A 23,610-nucleotide genomic window follows, 5' to 3' on the forward strand; every position below is an offset into this window, starting at 1 on the left:
AATTAAATAATGTAATTAATTTTTTTAATTACACCAATTCCTCTCTTACCAAATAATTAATTGATATATCAAACATGCCAAAAAATATAATTACGGTCAATTACACCAAATTACGCCAAATATGATTGCAACTCGTAATTTCAAAATCAGGATATTATAATATTTTAGTGTGGATTAATTTTCAATTACATTCAATTGTTGGGACTTGGGAGAGAGCTATTGTGGTCTTCTCCACTTCCATCTTCTCCAAGTAAGTAGAGCTATGGGAAACACTGAAATTACTTTCTACTATGTTGTCTGGGAGATTTCTGGTTCACTCAGTCATGGTCACCATCAGAGATTTCGAGGAAGAGATGCCACCCACAGTTCAACTTGGAGAGATTTCGGAAGAGGAATTGATGGGTCTGATTCAAAGAAGATGGCAATCAACGGTCAGATCTATCAGGTAATTATTATTTTTTTGTTTTACAAGTGTTGTAAGCTATTATGTTTTCTGGGTAGTTTTTCTTTCGCCAGAGTCTTCAGTTTTTTCATCTTTTTTACTTTCAATGTGAAGCTTTAACTTTGAATTTTAGAATTATTAGTTTTTTTTTTGTGGAAAGTTTGGGAACTTTTGATAGAAAAAAAGAGAGTTACTGATTTTAGAATACTTAATTTTCTACCAAATTAGTCATCCTATATCCATGCGTGGGGATTTTATTGAATCTCTACCCATTTAACAACAGCCAGTCACAACAGCTAGCAAGCCATGCTGGTATAATGAACTTCCAATCAGTCAGCCAGAAACATATTTACATAGGTAATTAACTTGAAGTGCTTATAGGTGAGAAACTAATATTTGTTATTGAAGACTAGGAAGACCCTGTTAAACACCTAAAAGTCCAAGGGATGTCAAAACATAATCCTGTCAAAAAATCTCTAGGCAATTTAAGCAAATTTTCCTTCGTAAGATTATTATTTTTTGAACCGGTTAACATCTATTATAAACAAGAAATACACCAATAGTGTATTTCATTAGTAATTACAACAGTAGTATAAATGAAACAAAACCTACTACCTAACCCCTCATAAACTGTCTGAAACATGGGTAATGTCCTCTATCTCCTTAGGAAATTCATGGATGCACCAAAAATAGAAAATCTGGAAAGGGATGCTCTTATCTTCAAAACACCTCTGATTTCTCTCCTTCCATGTTGTCCACCAGATGGACAATCTAGTACTTCTTGGCATAGACCACCTGATACCCCTCAATTTGATGAAGATCTGCCAAAGTTGTTCCGTCACTTAACAATGTAAGAAAAGATGGTTTATTGTCTCTGCTTCAGTTTCACAAAAAAAACACCTAGAACATAACTGACTGCCCCTTTTCATTAGATTAGCCTGAGTTAGAACAGCTTGCCTAGCCACTAACCAGGTGAACCATGCCACCTTTTGAGGTATCTTGACTTTCCAGATCATCTTCCGAAGCCATGATTCAGATACTGGTACTGAATTGTCAACATATTTGTAGGCTGATTTCACAATAAATTTCCCTTTCTTGTCCTTCAACCAAAGAAGACTGTCCTCATTTATAGAGAAGTTCTTGGCTTGTTCAATGATGTTATAGAATTCTGTAATCTGTCTACCTCCCAGTCATTAAGAAGTCTTCTGAAAGTAAGATTCCAACCTTGATTGTTCCAAGCTTCTAAAACTGTTGCCAACCTCTGTTGGTTCAGGTTGTAGATGTCAGGGAACAACAACTTCAAAGTGAGTTGACCAACCCACACATCATTCCAAGAAGATGTCTTACCTCCATTACTTACTTTGATTTTGGAATTACCCCAAAGGTTGGGCCACTGGTTTATATCTCCATAATCCCATCCCATAGGGATTCTTCACTTTCTTGGTAATCCATTGTTCATCCATTCCATTTATAGACACAATTTGTTTTTTGATAAGGTAAATGTATTTCATTCATAAACATGACCGAGCTGGCCATATACAAGGGAAATATCAAAAGGTAAAAAATCTACAAAATTTGATTCTCTACAAAATCCACCCATTCTTTTATACAAAAAGGAACTTTATGAGTGCACCAAAAGGAAATAAGTGAGCGGAGGCTATTCCTCACCTGGGAAAAACTCGACTCTACCCTCTCAAAAGCTCTCCAATTTCTCTCTTTCCAAATAACCCACATCAATGCAAGAGGGACCGAATTCCATGCCCTACGTCTTCTCCTCCTCTAACAAAACATCAAATCTTTCAAAATTTTTGGCATTGCCCGAGAAGTTCTGAACCATCGAAGCATGTCCCACCATAATCTCATGGTAAAGGCACAATGAATGAGAAGATGATCCACTTCTTAACCTACCTCCTTGTACATGTAACACTAGCTGACACATACAACCTTCCGCTTCTTATAATATTTCACTGTCAAATCCACTCCTCTAGCAGCTAGCCAAGAGAAAAAGACACTCCTCGGCACCTGTAGTATCCATATTGCAACACATGGAAACACATCCTCCTCTCTGATGAGAAGTTTCTCATTTGTTTTAGATGAAGTAAGAATATTATTAACAAGAGCATTACCTAGCCCATATACAAAATGTATACCAAAAAGTAGAAAATCTTATAAAAATACACGATTTTCTACGAAAGCCACCCAATCATCTATACAAAAAGTAACTTCATGTGTGCACAAAAAAGAAATAAGGGAAAAAAGGCTATTTCTCAAAAGTTCTTCTAAACACCCTTACAACCCATAGTAATTTTTTGTTGGTGGAGCAAACAAACCAAGTTTTGAAATTCTCTAACTTTCCAGTCTTGTAAATTTCTTCTAAACCTCAAATCCCAAAGCACTTCTCTCCCTTGTAAATTCCATAATTGTATAATCGATATCCTTTTTTGGCAAGAAATTTTATACATGTTAGGGAAAGAGAGAGAGACTCAAAGTATTGTTTCCACACCACCTATGATCCCCAAAACTCACCCCACTCCCTTCCCCACTGAAAAAGAAGTATTCTCATTGAACTCCTCCCACCCCTTTGAAATATTCCTCCATAGACCAAACCATAGGGGAGCGCTGCAATTTTTGTCCTCTAACACCCCTCCATAACCCCGTACTTCCTTGCGATCACCCCTCTCCAGAAAACATTAACCTCTACCCCAAATCTCCATAACCACTTTCATAAAAGTGCCTTATTAGAGACCCTAAGATCTTTTATTCCAAGGCCACCCAACATTTTGGTGTGGTAACAAGCTTCCAGTTTACCAAATGAAACTTCTTTTCCCCTCTTGGGTCATTCCATACAAAATCTCTCTGCACTTTTTCCAACTTCTCTATTAGTGACACTAACACTTGTAGCAAGGACAAGAAGTATGTTGGAATGCTTGACAACATGCTCTTAATTAACAATTCCTTTCCCCCTTTGGATAAGTACCTCTTCTCCTAGCCTGCAAGCCTTTCTTCTACCCTTTCTATCACCGGATTCCCTACTGCGCTCTTTATTAGATGCTCCGACTGGAAGCCCCAATATGTATTTGGTACAACCCAACCTTGAAATTCAAAACATGCGCTAAGCCTCAACATTCTCCACCTTGCCAATTGGTATGATCTCACATTTTTTAAGATTGATTTTTAGTTTTGACACCACCTTGAACCATGCAACACCTGACTCAAATAGGATCTGGGCTCCGTCAGCATCATAAAACACTAGTGTCATTGCAAACAAAAGATGGGACACCCTCACTGCACTATGGCCACCAGTCGCCGCAACAAAACCCCTCAAATATCCCTCTGTCACAACTCTATCCATCATTTTACTTAAAGCTTCCATAACTAAAATGAACAACACAAGAGATAAAGGGTCTCCCTGTCTCACTCCTCTCGAGCTGCCGAAAAAACCATGCAGGTTTCCTTTCACCTAAATAGAGAGATTTTATAGAGAAAACTCCATGATTCCCCAAAACCTACCACAGAGCATCAGGTTTATCCACCGAATTGTCTTGCCTATGAAGGTGGGTTATCAACCTATAGAGCTCAGTCACCTCCCAATTATAGAAATTCCTTCTAAATCTTAAGTCCCAAAGAACCTCTCTACCATTTGTCTCCCTAATTTGCTGGACCTTTAATTTTCCTTGACATGACATTCTATAAAAATTAAAAAAATCATCTTTTAGTAAGTTCCTTGGCCAGTCTTTCCTCGAGCTTTTAGACCCAGGCCTCCAACTTAACCACTTCCTCAGTCTATGCCGTGAAGGGTTCCTTCAATGTCAGTGATCTTCTTCGAGCTTGGATTCTCTTTGGACACTGACATCTAGGGCTTCTGCTTGCTCGACCCGCTTCTTTTTGAGTTCGGCCATCTCTGAACTTGAACAACCAACCTCTAAACTGTAGGCATCTTTCTTTTGTTCCACCTTAACAAGTTTGCTTTGTATGGCCTTAACTTCAGAGAGTAAGTTCTAAGGCCTCCACTTATACAAGCTTGGCAGCCCATGTCAACAATTTCTCCTTTAGCTTTTCATGATCTCGAGTTAGCTCAAAATAGTTCTTGTAACATCCTTCAAATCCGTTTTTGAGATCAAAACATTACCTTGATAAGAAAACTCAAATGTTAGTGTACGATAAAAGTGAAGGAATGAGATGAATGAAAAACAGTTGGGAAATGTATTTACTTGTGTGCAAGCTTGAGCAACTACATTGAACAAGCATGTAGGGGAAACCTCGTCCATCTTTCCTTTGATATTTTTTCAGTAATAAGAGGTTATAAATAATTGGCCACCGCGATCGGTTTTAAAAGAATCTGAGCCTTTTCATAAATCGACAAGAGGTGACAACTTGTTTTTTGTTTGGATGTCGCATCAGTGCAGGGAAGGTTTTTGCTAGCCTGACTTTAGAAATGGAGGGCTTGGAAGTTCAATAAGGTTTCACGGTCGGAGGTGGGACTCGAGCTGCTGTAACAAAAATGGATGAGTTCAGTTTTTGAGGAGCAGCGCAAGACGATGGTGAGGCATTTATCTCATTTGCTCCAAATTTAGCATCAGTTGGAGCAAAAGGTGTCCGAAAATGATATTCAACCAGTTCAATATTATTTGTTTCCTTAAACAAACAACCAACTACTCCTAGTATTGTGACTCGAGTGACCAATGACCTTGAAGAGGCAAATTGTCAGCACCCGATTTTTTCACTATCGATGTCCACCCGCGTGAATTTTTGGGTTCCCTCCTCTAAGGTAGAAAGGAGCGATTCTTTACCATGATTAAGAGTGAGGCATTATTGGTTTTGCTTTTCTTTTGCGGTGGATAGTCGGAGGCCACCGCAGGCTCCTCGACTATGGTAGCCAATTTTTAAAAAGTCGCTTGTGTCCGAGAATCTGTTGAACTTGCTAACGGACTTTTGCTAGGGTAATAGATTCCCTTTTGGTGTGCATTTCGGAAGAACCCCTCGGAAGACCGGTATTGATAGGCTAATGTTAAAAAAGAGAGATGAATGAGCTTTCTAGGTACCTCAAAAATTATCATAAGTTACCATGATTTTTGGCTCTCCAGCCCTTTGTGGCGTAAATGGACTTCTCTGTTCGCTCGTCGGATCAAGAAACATCTAAAATACTCTGAACCCATTCCTTGATCAGGATGTCCTTTGATGACAGACAAGTATGTTCTAATTATTAACTTCCAAACAAAGTCAAAACAAGTTGCCAGGAATTGGAAAAAGGGAAATCATTCTAGGTAATGGGGACTTACCGGAGTTATTCCACGATTCTGGAATTTTGGAACTATATCTTCTCTCGTGACGATCACAAACCTTTCCATCTAGCCTCAGTCAAAATTGTCGTATATACTAGAAAGGATGGCGTTCTTCTCCTGATGGGTAAAATTTATGATCCTCCCTTGAAAGAAGCAAAAGGAGTGTAAGATCAGGTGATTGATTGAGAAAGACTTGCCGACTTTAGTGGACAACTACCGAAGACAAGCCATGACCCTCCAAATGGACAGACCGATCTAAGCTAAACATACCTGATAGATCTAGCCAAATAGGATGATGACTTCATCAATTGCCAGATCTTGGAACCAAGCATGAATTAGTAAGTGTAAATGTAAGAAAATCCCGGTTTGGTGAAGTTCACACATTCAATCACACTGAGGGTGGATACTCGGACTTTGCCATTTGTAGTCCGTCTGGATGGTGGGGAGGTTGGTTTCAGAGATTGAAGAAGCATATTCACGAGTCAGTTTGCCCCGATGACTAGTTTGTAGGGTGAAATTGCTCAAGCGTTGAAATCATTTAGAAAGTTTAATGCCTTCAGAACTACTAGATCGATAGTCGATTTCGAGACCTCGAGTTTTACACCTTTGTTTTTCTTTGGGTCACTGTCGGAGAGAAGGTTTGAAGACAATCGTTGGAAGTTCGAAGATGAAGACAAGATGAGTAATTGATGAAGAAGAGGATCTGGAGAAATTTTGAAAATTTGAAGACATGAAGCAAAGGAGGAATTCTAAGAAGATAGAGAAATCCCTGGAATCAAAAAGATCGAAAAGATAGTGCAAGTGCGATATTTATAGACATTTGAGGAAGGGTTCTATCATTACCTCGATCGACACGTCGCTTCCGAACCAATGTTTAGTCGACGTGTGACAATAACATTAAGTGTGAAAACATTTCCTCTTCCCGAAAACAATTTGGCAAAGTATCCGGAAGGGTAAGGGGGACTATATGTATGGGGGAAAATCACCATGAACATTTGGCTGCGCCGGATGAAGGCTTGTGCTATTAGAACAATACTGAAAGATGAGCTGAATGAAGTCTTCGAAGGTAAGCCATCTTCGAAGGATCACCGGCAGGAGCAATCAAAATTATTGCATATTCGGTACCGACCACTTCCATCATAACATCATGCCAATCAGAGTTTCTGTTAATAAGGGTAGGAACTTGTGGCCCAAAATCATGTTAGAAAAAAGAAGAGACAACCACGTTAGCTAGTCCATACAGAATCCTGCTAATTACGACAGGATTACAACTGGTGCACGTGACAGTATAATGCCCAAATGGAGCGTTGCTATTGGACGTGTACTTTGAGGCCAAGCAGAGCAATTTCATTGGTTGATATACTCTACTCGTTGCCTATAAATAGCTGAACTATTCACTTGTAAATGGGTTGAAATTCTTCTAGTACAAGACATTATATTGATATTTTCTCAACTCTAGCTTTCTTTCACCATTTTCTCGTTTATGGCAAACTCAAAGAAAACATTCTAACTGGAACCTCTGATTCCAGAATCAACACTCAAAGCTGCCACCAGAACTACAGTTAAAGCAACAATATTTTGATTTACTGATTTGTTCGCTTATTTAATTATATTGTCGTTCTTTATAAGCTTGCCAAACTATATATTTACTCTATTTTGCAAGTCAATCAATCTGCGTGACCTTAACCTCGTAACAAATTCAACTGTTTTTCGAGTAAACAAAAGCGTGTACATTTTTGCCAATAACCTAAATAATGAAGTGAAGTGTGATTATGAAAATGTATACTAAGAATTATTTTCTCTCTCTTCAAAATTCCAATAAGAATTAAGGAAAAAAATAATCTATAACATTAGTTCACCTTCTTAAAAAGAAATTTTAATAAAATAATTTTCTATATATGAAGAAAAATAAACTCTTTTCAGTTGTCAAAAACATGTAGAAAAGATTGTACTTATAACTATTCTTAGAATAAGCTAAAAGAAGTTAGAACTGTTGACCGGAATCAAGTTACAATAGATGTAGATATGATGGCACTTACATTTTGATTCTCTCAATCAGATTACAATTTGACAGCCAGGCACATGCCAATGTATGGGGGTATTATCGTCATTTTCCTCGTATCCAAATCTCACCCACCATCACAGCTACACTATATCATCCCACATTTTTCACCCATTTTTTTTACACACTCTGAAGTGAACCAACTATCCAACCTTTGTATGCCAATCGCAACAGTTTACCTATGTTCTAAAGGCATGTTCAAAATCTCTCTTTTTTTCCCCATTATTTAAGGTTTTTTTATGGTTTAATTGTTTATTCGATTTGAATTTTGATTCCAAAAGTTGTTGTGGGTATTAAAAGAATTCGGTGTACACCTTGTGGAACGAACATTCCCCTCCTCCCTTTTTCTTGCACTTGATGGAATTTAACTGCAAAAACAATTGAGTTTTGCCCATACAGGTTTGAGTTTATGCTTCTCTGAATTTTGTTTCTTGGTTTTCAGCATTTCAATTATTAGTGAGGTATAATCAAATGACCATTTTTTGTTCTTAAAGTTTAAATTTTCGTGGAGATTGGTTTTAATTTACTTGTGATTTATCATTTTGTTATCTTGATGATTCATTTCCCGTTGTACTCTAATTGAGAATGTAGCTTCTTTTGGAAAATTATGACAGCTTTTTTTGCCTGCGTATGTTAAATGCAAATGGCGCTTTGTTTATTCCGTCTTTTTTTTACAAAGAGAAAATTAGGTTTTGGGGATTTGACCTATAAACTCTAGATACATGATTAGTAGTTTGAGAGATTGATGGAAAAGTTTTTTTATTGTTATTTTGACGAAGTAAAAAGTTTCATCGAAAGCATCTAGAAGATGAAAAAGAGAAGTACATTTGAGCTTACAAATTTATGAAAAGAAAGTTAGGAGAACAGCCCATCTCATAATTAAATTTCCTCACTTTATTTGGAAGGCAATTGAAAAATGTATGGCTATTGGGTTGGAGGATATATTGTATAAGGTAGGATATTTATGATCTTACCTTTAATGAGAAATAGCAGACATCGCTGGCAAAGTTGAGTAAGAGATGGATTTAGTAGACATGGACCTTCCCCTTCCCCTGAACATAGACAAAAAGAGTGAGAGAGAGAGGTGTGGGGTCAGCGTTGGCTTCCAGGTTATCAAAGGTGTATCCTGGATTTTAAGAGGATGGGTGCACTATACTATCGTTTGGTTTGATTACATAAATTTTGCGATAAACTAACTATAATCCATACTATAATAAAATATTAACATTCAATTTACAACTGTCTTTAATAAGTCTCATGCCTTGCAATGAACCATAACAAACCACCAAGCTCTCGTCCTCCACGGCCGTGCGATAGAAACTAGTCCTGGGCGAACAATGCAATACCTGCATCACCATTCATGGCACGTTGAGTACGAAGGGTAGTGGATGGCTGTCATACCCTTTGTATAACTCAGGGAGAATCACACCTCAAAAGCTAGCTATTGAAGTGGGGGAGTCCAAGGTTATATAAGCTCCACATCAACACATTTTTGTACCGATGTGGGACTCAAGTCGCATGCATATTGTTGTGCTTTTAGGTGCTAAGTTTTAATCTAAAATTACTTCTGTCGTTCAGGTTTTGTTGGAATAGGATTGACGATCCATCAGTTTTACTTGCTAGTTTAGCTTTCAATTTAGAATTTAGTCATATACAGACCCTACTACTAACTGTCATTGGCTATGTTGTTGAAGACTTGTTATCAACCCTCTATTTCTCCCAATTTATATGACACTATATTTCGGGACATTACAAAATATTTGATACCATTTCTCTTATTAATTCCTTATTGTGAGGATAAACTAGTATTACGTTAATCATTAATTTACAACAACACTTCTTTATTCAGGTGTGAGATCATCAAAGTGAGTTCACATAGATCATTCATATGTAGGCTCTCTATCCACGTCAGTGATATGATAGTTTGTTAGACGAACACGCAACACCCTATAATTGAATTGGAAGAGTAGTATGCGATAAAGAGGTACACACCTACATGAAAGATACGTTTTTAAGACAGTTGTGAGAACAATGATGGTGTGGTGTGAATGTTGGGTATCTGAGATCCGACATATCGAAAAAATGAGTGTTGTAAAAATGTGAATGGTATGATGGTGGGTGGTCATACAAAACTAGACAAAGTGTTGATTATGACAAGATACAAAAAGCACATGTAGAAGATAAAAGGAAAGAAGGCCCTGAATTATAGTTTGGAAATGTCTACATTAGAAGTTCAAATGCACCGGTGTGACACTTTGATGGTTGAATGTTAATGGACGAGGTAAACAATTCAATCACATAGACAAAGTTGTCTCAAAGGACTTACAAGTTCTTGAGATTCTTGTTGAATTAGCAAAAAACAAAATACAAATGAAGCACAAGATCCATAGTAATTTCAATGGTTAGGATTAAGGTTTATTTTATGTTGCTACACTTTTATTAAGTATGTTGTTTGCTAGGAGTCCGTTTAGTTCATTACTAATATGAATAACCTTTAGTAATAGAAACTCCTTAATAATTATCTTAGTATTGCTAATGAAACTGCTCCAAATGGAGCTGAATGGATATTGAGTGTTCCTAAAGCCAACATCAACTAGTTTAGGTTTGAAGCATAGCTGTTGTAAAGTACAACTCCACCTCAATCCCAAACAAGTCGGGGTTGGCTATCCATATCGCTCCATTTAATCTTATTGTTAAGTAGTATTGAGAATTTGAACCCAGGTAGGGTGGAATGGTTACAAAGGAAGCACACATTTGTGATTAAGGCATAGTTACTCTTGTACCCTTACTAGTATTGTTTATGTATCTTTGACAAGTTTTAGGAATTCATTCAACGAATGGTAGTCAAACTTTGACATGGTGTTTTTTCCTTTCACCTAACTTTATAGCTACTACTACTTTAGTATCTTTTAACTACTCTGCGCTAAAATACACAAATCAAGTTAGCTAATTTATTTTCATTCCCATTCACGTAAAATAGAAGGGATGGTGTATTAATTTTTTGCATTCCCTTCTATTTAATTCCTGGAAGCTATATGCATCTTTTTTAGCAGACATTTGTCCATTCCCCATTTCTCTTTGTACTTGTCTTGTTCTTTAAAATATATAACAAGTCTCCAGCTTTTCCATCCTAATGCTAAGGACACTGAAGTTTCCTCTTTAGGGAATTTTATGTGTAAATTGTGAGAAATATAGGAGAAAAATATTATTGAATTGTCTCTACATATTACACAGCGACCCTATTCATATTTATTATTACGGGTTCAAGCCTTGGAAACAACTTCTGGCAGAAATGCAAGGTAAGGCTGCGTACAGTAGACCCTTGTGATCGGACCCTTCTCCAGACCCTGCGCATAGCGGGAGCTTTAGTGCATCGAGCTGTTAATAATACTATTCATATTCCTATTTTTATTCCTATTCCTATTCCTATTCTAAGTAGGATTGTATATACATATTCCTATTCTAACACTCCCCTTCAAGCTAGTGTATACAAGTCATATGTACCTAGCTTGTTACAAATGTAATTAATACAAGGACCCTTTCATCCACTGCGCAGACCACAATTGAGATTGATTCTCTCTATGAGGGTATTGATTTCTATTCCAACATTACCCGTGCTCGATTTGAAGAGCTTAACATGGATCTGTTCAGGAAGTGTATGGAACTAGTTGAGAAGTGTTTGAGAGATGCTAAGATAGACAAGAACTCTATCAATGATGTTGTACTTGTTGGTGGCTCCACCAGGATTCCCAAGGTTCAGCAGCTCCTGCAAGACTTTTAGCTCTGCAAGAGCATTAACCCTGATGAAGCTGCTGCTTATGGAGTTGCTGTACAAGCTGCAATTTTGAGTGGTGAAGGTAGTGAGAAGGTGAAAGACCTGTTGCTGTTGGATGTCACACCTCTCTCCCTTGGACTTGAAACTGCTAGTGGTGTCTTGACTGTGTTGATTCCCAGATTCACCACTATCTCAACCAAGAAAGAGCAGGTCTTCTCAACCTACTCAGACAATCAACTTGGTGTGTTGATCCAAGTCTATGAAGTTGAGAGAACTAGGACCAGGGATAATAACTTGATTGGCAAATTTGAGCTCTCTGGTATTCCTCCTGCTCCCAAGGGAGTTATGCAGATCACAGTGTGTTTTGACATTGATGCCTATAGTATCTTGAATGTTTTTGCTGAGGACAAGACTATCGGACAAAAGAACAAGATCACCATCACCAACGACAGGGCAGACTCTCCAAGGAGGAGATTGAGAAGATTGTTTCGGATCATAGAATGACTTACACAATCGACATACAAGGCTACCAGACTCCTCCTGAGAAACAAACCTAGGTGGTTGCTCCATCTAGGTTTTTTTCACAATGCAGCGATCGCCGAAAAGTGCTCAAAATCTGGTATAAAATATACGGTTCGTTTGAATCAATAGATGAGTAGATCTTAAACAAGAAAGTCACCTTAAAACTGGCCGGAACATGCTCATGCGTTGGACTATTATATTTAATGGCTGAAAGTAGTCACAATCTGAGAAATAAAATTATATGGGTACGGTTAGAATGAAGGCATGGCCCTACTGAGAAAGAGAATGATATCAATAGGGTCGGAATGATAGCATGACTCTATTGGAAAATTATCTAGGTAAGGTCGGAATGATGGTACGACCCTATACAAATAAGAAAGTAGTCACCGGAAAGATGGCACAATGCTACGCAAATCGGATATGAAAAAGTAGTCACTGGTAAGATGGCACGGTGCTACACAAATCGGATATGAGAAAATAGTCACCAGAATGATGCATGGTGCTACACAAATAGATATGAGAAAATAGTATGAAAAAATGCACGGTACTACACAAATTAAATATGAAAAAGTAGTCACGGAAAGATGCATAGTGCTACGCAAATTAAATATGAGAAAATAGTCACCGAAAAGATATACGGTGACCCAGACTTTTGCTAACATAATCATTGGCCAGAAGGGCGACATATATGAGTAATAGCTGCCCGTCGGCAGCAGAAGCTCTTTGATTCTCTACCAAGATCGTAGAGGCTCTGATACCATATGAGAAATATAGGAGAAAAATATTATTGAATTGTGTCTCTACATTATTACACAGAGATCTTATTTATAGACACTACAATACAGTCCTTTACCAACTAGGATACTATTTCTATTCCTATTCCTATTCACATTCTAAGTAGAATTGTATATACCTATTCCTATTCCTATTCATATTCCTATTCACATTCTAAGTAGAATTGTATATACCTATTCCTATTCTAATACAAATCAATATTACGTTCTCCTTTTTATATCATTTTACTTTTGGTAATGACTATTTTTATAAAAAATGTGATACTTCCGATAGATATGGAAGCAAGATCTTAGTTCTTTGTCATTTTTTTATGACCAACTTAAGTTCCAGATTTTCCTAGTTTCTACTTTCTTCACTTTTGGGAATCCCAGTACTCCTCAGATGTATTTGTACATTCTTGTATGCTTCTTCGTATTGCAGGGTTTGACTTTTCTGCTTGTGGTCTGAGTATATTCACAAGAATACAAAATGGCAATCAGCAATATTAATTTGACGTCCGGAATTCAAATATTCTTCATGGATCTGGAGAAGTAATATCTTTCTTGTTTCTACAGGAGTTTAGGAGATTGAAGTTGTTTTGATGGAGGAAGGAGATTCTCTTGTAAGGAGATGGGAGGACCTTGATACTGATCTCTTGTTGAAGATACTCCAGTTTTTTGACCTTTTTGAGTTGTCTGCTGGAGTTGCACATGTTTGTAGTACATGGAGATTGGCTTGTTGCGATCAACTTCTCTGGAAGACGCTGGACTTGTCGGTACTAAAATCAAATTTCATCAAAATCCCGTTAGTGCCGTACGTATATGTTGACTCAGAGTCTGATAAAACATTGACCCGCCTCCTAAAGATTTGCTTGAATCTCAGTCGTGGCAACATACTAACATTGATCTTCCATTACAATTTGTACGTCTGCAACGACCAGTTGACTTATACTGCTGAGAGGTATTCCCCTAATAAACACTCATCTTTCTATAGTACTATAACTTAAATCAAGAAACCGACAGCAAGCATCATTCCAGAGTTCAGGCATCTGACATGTCAGATGCCCTATGATTTTCCATTATTCTAATTCAGGTGAAGCAAAGTTTACTGTGAGAATGAAGAAGACAGCTAAATAAATCTCCTCTTTCTCAGGTGTCCACGTCTTAAGCGTCTTGTTATGCCTGCTTGGAACAGAATACAAAAGACAGGGATATGCAGGGCTATTCGTATCTGGGAAGATCTTGAATCACTGACAATGCCTAGTATAGCAAACCCTCCATTTGTCATGGAGGAAATTGCAAGGAGTTGCAAAAATTTCGCTGAGCTCAAGATTATGGGGCCCTGTGATATGTTGTTTGCATCTGCACTGGTATCTTTTCTTCCAAACTTGAAAGTGTTGAGTGTGAGGTGCACAGTGTTATCTAAAACTGTCTTGGTTACTATCTTGGATGGGTTAAAAAAGTTGGAAGTGCTCAACATATCTCATTGCGTAATTACTGAAGATCCTCCACCTGCACCAAAGAAAATTCTGGCCAAGCTTGATGAATCAGTTCTCGAAAAAGTGTCTAGGTTACACAAATTCCTAACCTGCATGAGTGACTCATGCATCATGTGTCAGCGCACTCGAAATGATGAAGGGCTGATGAGGTGGTATAAGTATGAAGAAGACATCTGGAAAATGGATGAGGTGAGATCTCTTGCAATTTGACAACTTTAAGAATGTTGTATTGCTTCATGAGTTAAAGGTCCGGTAAAAGAAAAAATTACTTGGGTGAGTACTTTTTAATATATCAATTTTAGCGATACTTTTTATTTATTACCATCTATAGCAATACATAGCAATTTTATGATAAATCTATTATGTATTAAAAGTGAATTATGTATGCAATATAATTGTATTATAAGTGTTTTCAAATATATTGTGTTTGTTTGGTAAGAAATTGACACATTGTACTATAAGGGGTCGTTTGGTAGAGTGTGTTATCAAAAATAATGCATGCATTAATTAAGTGTATTAGTAGTACCTTGTTTCGTACATTTTTTCATGGCATGTATAACTAATGCTTGCATTACACTCTATTGTGTATTAAGGCTTGCATTACTAATACCATGGATTTCTAGGTATTAGTAATGCAAGAGGATTTAATGCTTGCATTATTATGATTAAAAACCCAATTACCTCTCAAAACCTCTTTTACATCTTTTCCGTCATAATTGTTGAGGATATTTTTGTAAATAAATATTTTTATCCAATGCATGTTAGTTTTTAATACACTAAATCAAACAGTGCATAAGAAATATTCTATGTATAACTAATGCAAGCATAACTAATACAAGCATTACTAGTATTATTTTAATACACTCTATCTATCGACCCCTAAGTGTATTAAAGTGTGTGATAAATGTATTCAATGAATAAAACTTGTATTATATGTGTTTTATTGTTCTCTGTAATATGTATTAAAATTGTATTATAAGTGTCCAAAGAAAAAAATGTTATTGCTATAGATGATAAATATTTTCTTAATATAGCATATCTATGTAAGTTTTCCCTAGTAAAATGTGTAAACTTATGTATATGACATCAATTAAAGAACTGAGTAATAAAATGGAAGAAAATTCTTATTTGATCTCGTGGAAAAGGAATGAAAATTGCTTGATGAATGTACCTTGAGCAATTGTCAGATCGTCGAGAACATTAGAGTGTAATATTGTATTTAAACAAAAGATTAGATGGGGTACAACTAAGGGATTCAAATAAATATAGGATTGACTCATCTAGCCAACGTCCCTAACCCTACACATGTCTCTGTTGTTATTGGTGTGGAGATCGTGGACTCTTTATGGGATTAGGTATAATCCCTCGAAACTCAGGGTATCGTCATTATGAATGCTTCCTTCCCTTCATACCCTGCCAAACAAATCATCTTGATGCATACTATACCGGAGGCGGAAGGACATATCCGGTGAAAAGCTTCATAGCATTTGTTGGGACTCGAACGGAAAGTGTGTGAACACTAAGGCAAGCTTTACCCATCCACCATGTGTTTAGCTAGCTAGTCTTTTCCCTTGACATTTGTTCACCAATACTAAAAAATGAAATAATCCCAATAGCATTCATATGTAATTTAGCAAAATAATATGGGACGGGGATAGGGGTGGCTTAGGTGGGATGGTGAATGGATAGGGGTTGGGTGTTGGGTGGGTAAGGAGGGGACATTGAACTTGGAGTGTCACTTATAAAACTTGTTTTCCTTGCTTCCGTTAGGGAAGTTATCAAACATGGAAAAATTGGAAACATTTTCTGAAAAATAATTTCCTCCATACCAAATACACTCTTTAGTGTCACGCCCCGAAATCCACATGATCGGCACTCGATGCTCTACCTGACCTGAACGAACCAACCCATACAAGAAAGCTCATCTATATGCTCAATAGATACATGCAAAAGCCTTTAGAAATTTAAAAACATCGCCATTTGAACAGTTTAAAACCAAAGCATGAATAAAAAGTTATCAGTTTCAAAAAAAAAAGAAAAGAAGCATGAATACACTTCTTAAACCAACAACTGTTTCATTTAAACGAAAATCCATTAGGCGGAGAGTTTCATTCATGTATGCCAAATGAGTAACCATAGAAATACAACCCCAAAATAATAACTACTTTGTCTATGGAATTTCTATGACATGGAATGAAATAGTCAACAGAGGCATGTCCTGGTGACTCAAAAGAATAGTATAATAGTTCTCCACCAGTGCAAATGCGGAGCCTTACCAAAAGTACCTGAAGGAGGTGTGGAGTTTTCCTATCCACAAGGCCATGCTGCATAGTTCCAGTTCCTCAAAACAGAAATGGAAATTTGGCCAACGGGCCTAAGCTCCACTTGCCCAATATATATAGTAAGTCGTTTCCCGGAGAAGTGAGACAAGAGTCAAAAGAGAATATGATACATGCATAAAATTGATATAAAAAGGAACATTATATCAATTAATGATTGATTCGAAGAGATAATACAATAAGTAAAACATGTTCCCAACCAATCTTTAAGCACCTAGCCTTATGAAATCAAGAAAATTTATTTATTTACCGGGAGTGCCACTCTATCATAGACAATTGGAAAGCAACTAGGTTATGTGTTTATTATCATATACCCTACTTGCTCAGGTCGTCTCATCTTGGTGCTGCACGAATCTACTCAGACATGCTAACGAGGTAGCGCAATAATACCCTTTCATGGGGCGCACTCTGTCATAGTTCCAAACCTAGGGTTGGTTCTAACGCCTACACTGGCACGTGTAGTTTCATGATGTAATAAGTAAAATATCCAAGGTCAATCTTGGTGATCTCGAGTAATTCCCATAGTTAAAAGTTTGCTATTACAATATATTTTTTTTCAAAATCATTTACACCCCCAACTTTGCTTTAAAAATCAAACTATTCCCTCAACTTTGAACGATAGACATTCTCCCCAAATATCAATTGATATTTTGAAATGTCTATTTTACCGTTACATTATCAACCTTTATCATTTTTTTACTTCTTTAAAATCATAATATATTTTCTTAAAATCTGTGTAACAAATTACCTATAGAAAATAAATTTTATTTTCAAGATAAAAAAGAGTGAGAAGTACTAATTGATTATACAAGTTAATGATGTTTTATTATAAATTAACGAGCAGAATAAGAAATATATTAATGATAATTAAAACTTTAATATCTAGTGAAAATAACAGAGAGTCGTAACCTTATAAAAATATTTCAACATAGGTAATATAAAAAAATAATTAATAAAAATAGAGATACATTCTCTAGGTGAGGAATTGGGGAATCTACCCACCATCCATCTAGGAATGCCACTGGGAGCAAAATTACAATCAACTGAAATATGAAATAGTGTAATTGAAAGGTGTGAAAAAAAATTGGCAAGATGGAAGACTCAGTATCTCTCTAGGGGAGGCAAACTAACTCTCATCAACTCTGTCCTTGATTCACTCCCAACCTATATGATTGTTTTCCCCATTCTAGCATAGGTTATTAAGAGATTGGACAAGGTGAGGAGGAAGTTTCTCTGACAAGAAAACAATGAAAGGAAGGATTATAATGTGGTCATATGGGAAGAAGTGATAACTAAGAAAAGACAAAGGGGATTAGGAATCAAGAACTTGAAATTCCAAAGCAGGGCTCTTAGAATGAAGTGGTTATGGAAGTATAGCAATGAGAACAGACTCTATGGAGGAATGTTATTAATGCTAAGTATGATGAGGAAGACCATTGGATGACCAAAGAAATAATGAAACCCTATGGAGTTAGTTTATGGAGGTCTATTAGAACACTATGGAATGAATTCAAAACCAACATTAAGATTAAAGTGGTAAACGGGGCTGAAACTGATTTTTGGAAAGATGAATGGCATGAGGCAGGAAGACTGAAACATCTGTTCCCATATATTTATGCATTAGTTTCTCATCGACCAAAGACAATTGTAGAATTCTGGACACCCCATGGATGGAGCTTCAACTTTAGAAGGCATTTAAATGATTGGGAAATCCAAAGAATTACAGATTTCTTCAATACCATCGAACAGTTCAATGGACTAGAGATAGGTCAAGATACCTTATGGTGGAAAGGTAATAGGAAGGGTCAGTTCAAAGTAAGTAATGCTTATAGGTGGATGAATCAAACACCTCAGTGCATAAACAACTGGCCATGGAGAGGCATCTAGAAAAACAAAATTCCACACAAAGTGGCCTGCTTTATCTGGTTGCTAGCCAAGGAAGCAGTTTTCACCCAAGATAATTTGATGAGGAGAGGGATACCACTTTGTCCTAGGTGTTCTTTTGTGGGGAAAATGCTGAGACAGTTAACCATCTATTTCTTCATTGCAAAGTCATTGGACAACTATTGAGGATTTTCTTAAAGGCAGAATACATAAATATGACCCTTAACTTGGCTTCAGCTGACAACTATGACCTCTAACTTTACTAGTGCACAAGTAGGCACTTTAACTATCCAAAACTTGAACAAATAGACACATTCGTCTTATATGACATCCTACATGGCAATTGTGTCCTACGTGTATTGTGCCACGTAGGACACGTGTGTCTACTTGGTGCACACCAAAAGTTGGAGTTCATAAATGTGAAATGAGGCCAAGTTAAAAGGGCATATTTATGTATTATGTCTTTCTTAAATTTCAAAGGCATCTCATGGACTATGTGTAAAAAGATTACTGAACCAATCCAAAGCTGGGAAGAAGCTGGTGTGTAGGCAAAAAATATAGATAGATGGAGAATTGTCCATGCTTGTATCCGGAGGACAATTTGTGAAGGGAAGGAATGCTAGATGTTTTGGTAGCAGTGGCAGAGCCACCTTGTGCCGAGGGGGTTCATCCGAATCCTCTTTCGGCGAAAAATTATACTATTTATACATGGTTAAAATAATTTTTTAAGTATATAAAGTAGATGTCGAACCCCTTCGACTAACTCGTGTGTCTACTTATTCAAATTTTGAACCCTCTTATTTAAAATCCTGGCTCCGCCACTGTTTGGTAGCATAGAAAACAGTATGCAAAAGATTAAGCTAAACTGTTTTTTGTTACTATGTTTTTGGTGTAATCAAATATATTCCAATGACACTATCTCCATAATTGATGTTCTTGATTCAATTTAGGTAGGAGTTAGCAAGATTTTGCAGTAAATTTTGTAAATATGGTTTTCAGTACATAGGTACTGTTTGTGAAATATACTAAGTTACCAGTTCCAAAAAAAATAGAGATACATTTTATAATGATTAAATTCCTAAAAGATTACCTATTTATATTCTAAATAAATTTTATATTATAATTTTGAAAATATTTGTTTAATGACAATCAAAATTTATTTATCTATATAGAAAAATAAAATAAGAGAGAGTAAATACACATAAACTCATGCACACATAAATATTTAATGCATGTAATATTAAAACAACAATTATAAAAAAAAAAGCGTGAAATTTCGTAAAAAGACTTTCTTACTTATAATAATAATGAATTTAAATAGAAGTCTATAATAAGGTATAAAATTATTTAAACTATCGGTAAAATACCAAGGCTAAAAAGAAATATATTAGAAATATATAATATAAAAAGGTATTAAATAGATGAATAATTGAAAATGTTGAGGGAAATAGACATTGCATAGGATAAAGAGGGAAGAATGTCTATTGTTCAAAATTGAGCGAAAGTTTGATTTTAAAGCAAAGTTGAGGGGTGTAAATGATTTTCATCCATTAAAAAGAGCATCAAGTAGATGCACAATTACAGGGGCATAATTACAAATTTACAAAAATAAAAGAGAATTTTAAGCCCCTATACATTGCTCCCTCTAAAACTAGAGTGCTAATGAAATCCAGAAACTGTTCAGTATTAGATACTAGGACTATATTGTCCAGCAAAAAAGGTTGACTAGGCACTTGGCTTTAAGAGCATGAGTGGGAATTGAGGAACCATCAAAACGTCTTCTATTCCTCTCGGTCCAGATACACCAAATTATTATAGCAGGAATCAAATTCCAGATCTTTCTGACGGTCTTATCAACGTTCTGTAGACTCCAAGAAATCTGAGCATCTCTTAATCTTTGTGGCATCACCCAACTTAAATTTTTTTTAAAAAACACAGGAACATATTTCAAAGATCATATGCTACTGAGCATACTTGTGTATAACATTCTTTCACTGTGAATATACCTTTGCTTCCCCACCTTAGCCTATCTAGTTTACTTTCATCCAAACTGTGAGCTTCTACCTTTGCTGACATTTCCATCAAACTCCCAAGTTCCTAGTCCTGCAAAAGCCTTTTGAAATGCACATCCCACGTGTTGTTGGTCCTGTTTGAGCAATTGAGGAGTCCTTATCCATAGCAATATTGAAGATATTGGGATATTCTCCTGTGAGAGTTGTATTGTTGAGCCATATATCCTTCTAAAACTTGATATAGATACCATGAAGTGAATTCCATGAGAATTTAGAGACTATATTTCCAAGGCCCAGCTCCATAAGGCAGATTTACGGCGTTAGAACTCCAGTTGTCCTTCCTACTATGTTTAGCAATGATCACATCCTTCATGAGGCTACCATCACTAGAGCCAAATCTCTAAAGCCATTTCATAACTAAGGATTTTTTATGAATTGCCAGTTCTTTAACCCCAAGGCCCCTATTGCATTTTGGAATCAAAACTTTGTCCCATTTTATCAGATGGAACTTGTGAGTGCTGCTATTGCCTTCCCATAGGAAATTTCTCCTGATACTGTCTAGCACCTTCTTTGGGATGGGAATCAGGGACATAAAATAGGTTGGTATACTATCTAGAATGCTACTGATAAGTGTGAGTCTTCCACCCAAAGAGAGATATTGAAGTTTCCAAGTAGATAATCTTTTCTCAAATTTCTCCATCACCCCATTCCAAATATCACAACACTTTAATTTGGCACCCAAGGGAATGCCTAAATAAGTGCTAGGAAGTGAACCAATGTTGCACCACAGGATTTCTTCAAGCTCCTCTGTGTTATTGACATCATTAACTGGATAAATAATATTTTTCAACATGTTGATGTGTAAACCTGATGAAGTTTCAAAAAGCATCAGTATAAAATTTGGGTAGAGGACTTGGGACTTCTTTGCATCACCAAAAAAAAAAAAGAGTGTCATCAGCATATAGTAAGTGAGAAATGGTCAAAGTGTTTCCTGAGTTTGAACCCACGCTATACCCATGTATCCGTTGCGACTGTCTAGCCTTTTCCAACATCTTGCTTAGTCCTTCCATAGCCAAGATGAACAAAAATAGGGAGAGAGGCTCTCCTTGTCTGATTCCTTTCTGTGGAGATAAAACGCCCACTGGCCCTCTGTTTATCAAGATTGAATATTTGGCTGTGGAGATAAAATATCTGATCCATTTAAGCCATTTGGCGCCAAAGCCCATTTTCTTCAAAATAGAGATCAGTTAAGATCGATTTAACTTGTCAAAAGCCTTTTCTTAATCAAGCTTGCACATGATTCCAGGGACTCCTGATTTAATCCTCCAATCCATGACATCATTAGCAATTAAGGATGCATCAGTATCTGTCATCCCTTGATAAATGCATTTGGTGACTGGAAACCAATTTCTCAATTACCTTCTTCAACCTTTCTGCTAAAAGTTTATTTTATTGACACTGCCAATGTGACTTATACGTGTAAATCCTCTCATTTCCATAGCCCCAATCTTCTTAGGGATCAAGGAGGTGAAAGTAGCATTACAAGATCTCACCATATAGCAGTGTTAGTGGAAGTGATTGATTGCCCCCAAAATATCTGGTTTTATGAACTCCCACCACTTCGTGAAGAAATCCATTGTGGTGGGGAAGGGAGCTAAAGAGATTTTTTGGGAGGAATTAGGGGAAGGTTTGGGGAGAAGGGATATTATAAGATTCCCGGAGAAGAAAAGGGGTAGTCAGCTGATTTCTAGTGCCATGGAAGAGCTCTCGACATTTATTGATAACCATTTTCTTATTGATTTACCTTTGACATAAGCTAATTTCACTTGGTCTAGATTGGATGATTCATCTTCCAAATCTAGATTAGACAAATTCTTAGTGTCTACTTCTTGAGAGGAGTTAAACGCTTCTTTCATTGTCATTATCCCTAAATGGGAGGGGACTGGGAGTATTGGGGATTATAGACCTATTAGTCTAGTGGGAAGCATCTACAAGATTTTATCTAAGGTGCTTCCTAACAGACTTGAGAAAGTTTTGAATGAGACGATTTCATCACAAAATGCTTTTGTGGAGGTAGATAAATTTCAGATGCAGCTTTGGTGGCAAATTGAGTGAAAGATTCGAGAATAAAGCATGGTTTATTGGGAGTGTTGCACAAACTCGAACTTGAAAAGGCTTATGACCATGTTAACCTAAAGTTCCTTGACTTCATCACGATGAAGATGGATTTTTGAGAAATATGGAGAAAGTGGATCGACTTTTGCATATCCTATGTGCGTTACTCAATTTTGTTGACTTGGTTTCAGTGGTGTCGGGACTTGGAATTAATCTCAAAAAAATAGAGTTCGCTCGCTCAAGTTTTGCATTGTCGGGTATAGGCTCTCCCTACTATTTATTTGGGATTACCTTTGGGAGCCTCAAATTAGGACCTTTCTTATGGAATCTGGTGCTTTAGAGTGTCATGAAGAGGCTTGCAGGTTGGCAGGAAAAAATATTTCTCCAAAGGCGGGATACACACTTTATCGAGCACCCCCACTAATTTTATGTTTTTGTTTCATGTACCTATCAGTGTTATGGAAAAATTGGCAAGGCTTCAAAAGAACTTCCTTTGGGATTTAGCGCACGGAGCAAGGAAGTATCTTGGTCCATTGGGAGACAGTGACAACTCCTAAAAGTTGGGGTTGCCTGGGGGTTAAAGATTTGAAGGTCTTCAACAAAGCTTTGTTGGGGAAATGGTTGTGGAGATTCGGCATGGAGGTTTAATCGTTATGGAGAGAGGTGATAGTAGATAAATATGGGGTAATGAAAGTGGGTTGGAGAACTAATGATATCACGTTGCCTTTCGGGTGTGGTGTGAGGAGGAATATCCTGAAGGGTGTTGGGTAGATATTTATGATAATCTCTCTTTCAGGTTAGGGGATGGGAGTAGAGTTGTTTTTAGGGAGATTTATGGAGTGGAGGTACTTTGTTAAAAGATAAGTTTCCAAGCATTTATATGTTATCTTGTCAAAAGAGGCGGT

The 23,610-nt window shown here is 36.8% G+C and overlaps 1 protein-coding gene and 1 pseudogene across 11 annotated transcripts in view; both read left to right on the forward strand.

Annotated features, from left to right (window-relative positions):
* The first annotated feature begins 164 nt into the window (after nucleotides 1–164).
* LOC129895309 (F-box/LRR-repeat protein At3g48880-like) overlaps nucleotides 165–23,610 on the forward strand; it is a 30,697-nt gene continuing 7,251 nt past the window's right edge. For 6 of the 11 annotated variants that reach the window (XR_008767759.1, XR_008767755.1, XR_008767753.1 and 3 more), the window contains exons 1-3: nucleotides 170–445; nucleotides 13,433–13,817; nucleotides 14,010–14,544. Coding sequence is in view for 1 of the 11 variants with exons in the window: in XM_055971008.1 (XP_055826983.1) it covers nucleotides 13,459–13,817; nucleotides 14,010–14,565 (915 nt within the window). In the remaining 10 variants the exon portion in view is untranslated. Of the gene's footprint in view, nucleotides 446–4,843; nucleotides 4,984–13,432; nucleotides 13,818–14,009; nucleotides 14,693–23,610 lie in introns of those variants that run through there. The other 5 variants (XR_008767761.1, XR_008767760.1, XR_008767757.1 and 2 more) reach the window with 4 other exon arrangements.
* Nucleotides 11,231–12,467, forward strand: LOC129895312 (heat shock cognate 70 kDa protein 2-like; annotated as a pseudogene).

Source organism: Solanum dulcamara, chromosome 7, assembly GCF_947179165.1.
Source record: "Solanum dulcamara chromosome 7, daSolDulc1.2, whole genome shotgun sequence".
Classification (NCBI taxonomy): domain Eukaryota; kingdom Viridiplantae; phylum Streptophyta; class Magnoliopsida; order Solanales; family Solanaceae; genus Solanum; species Solanum dulcamara.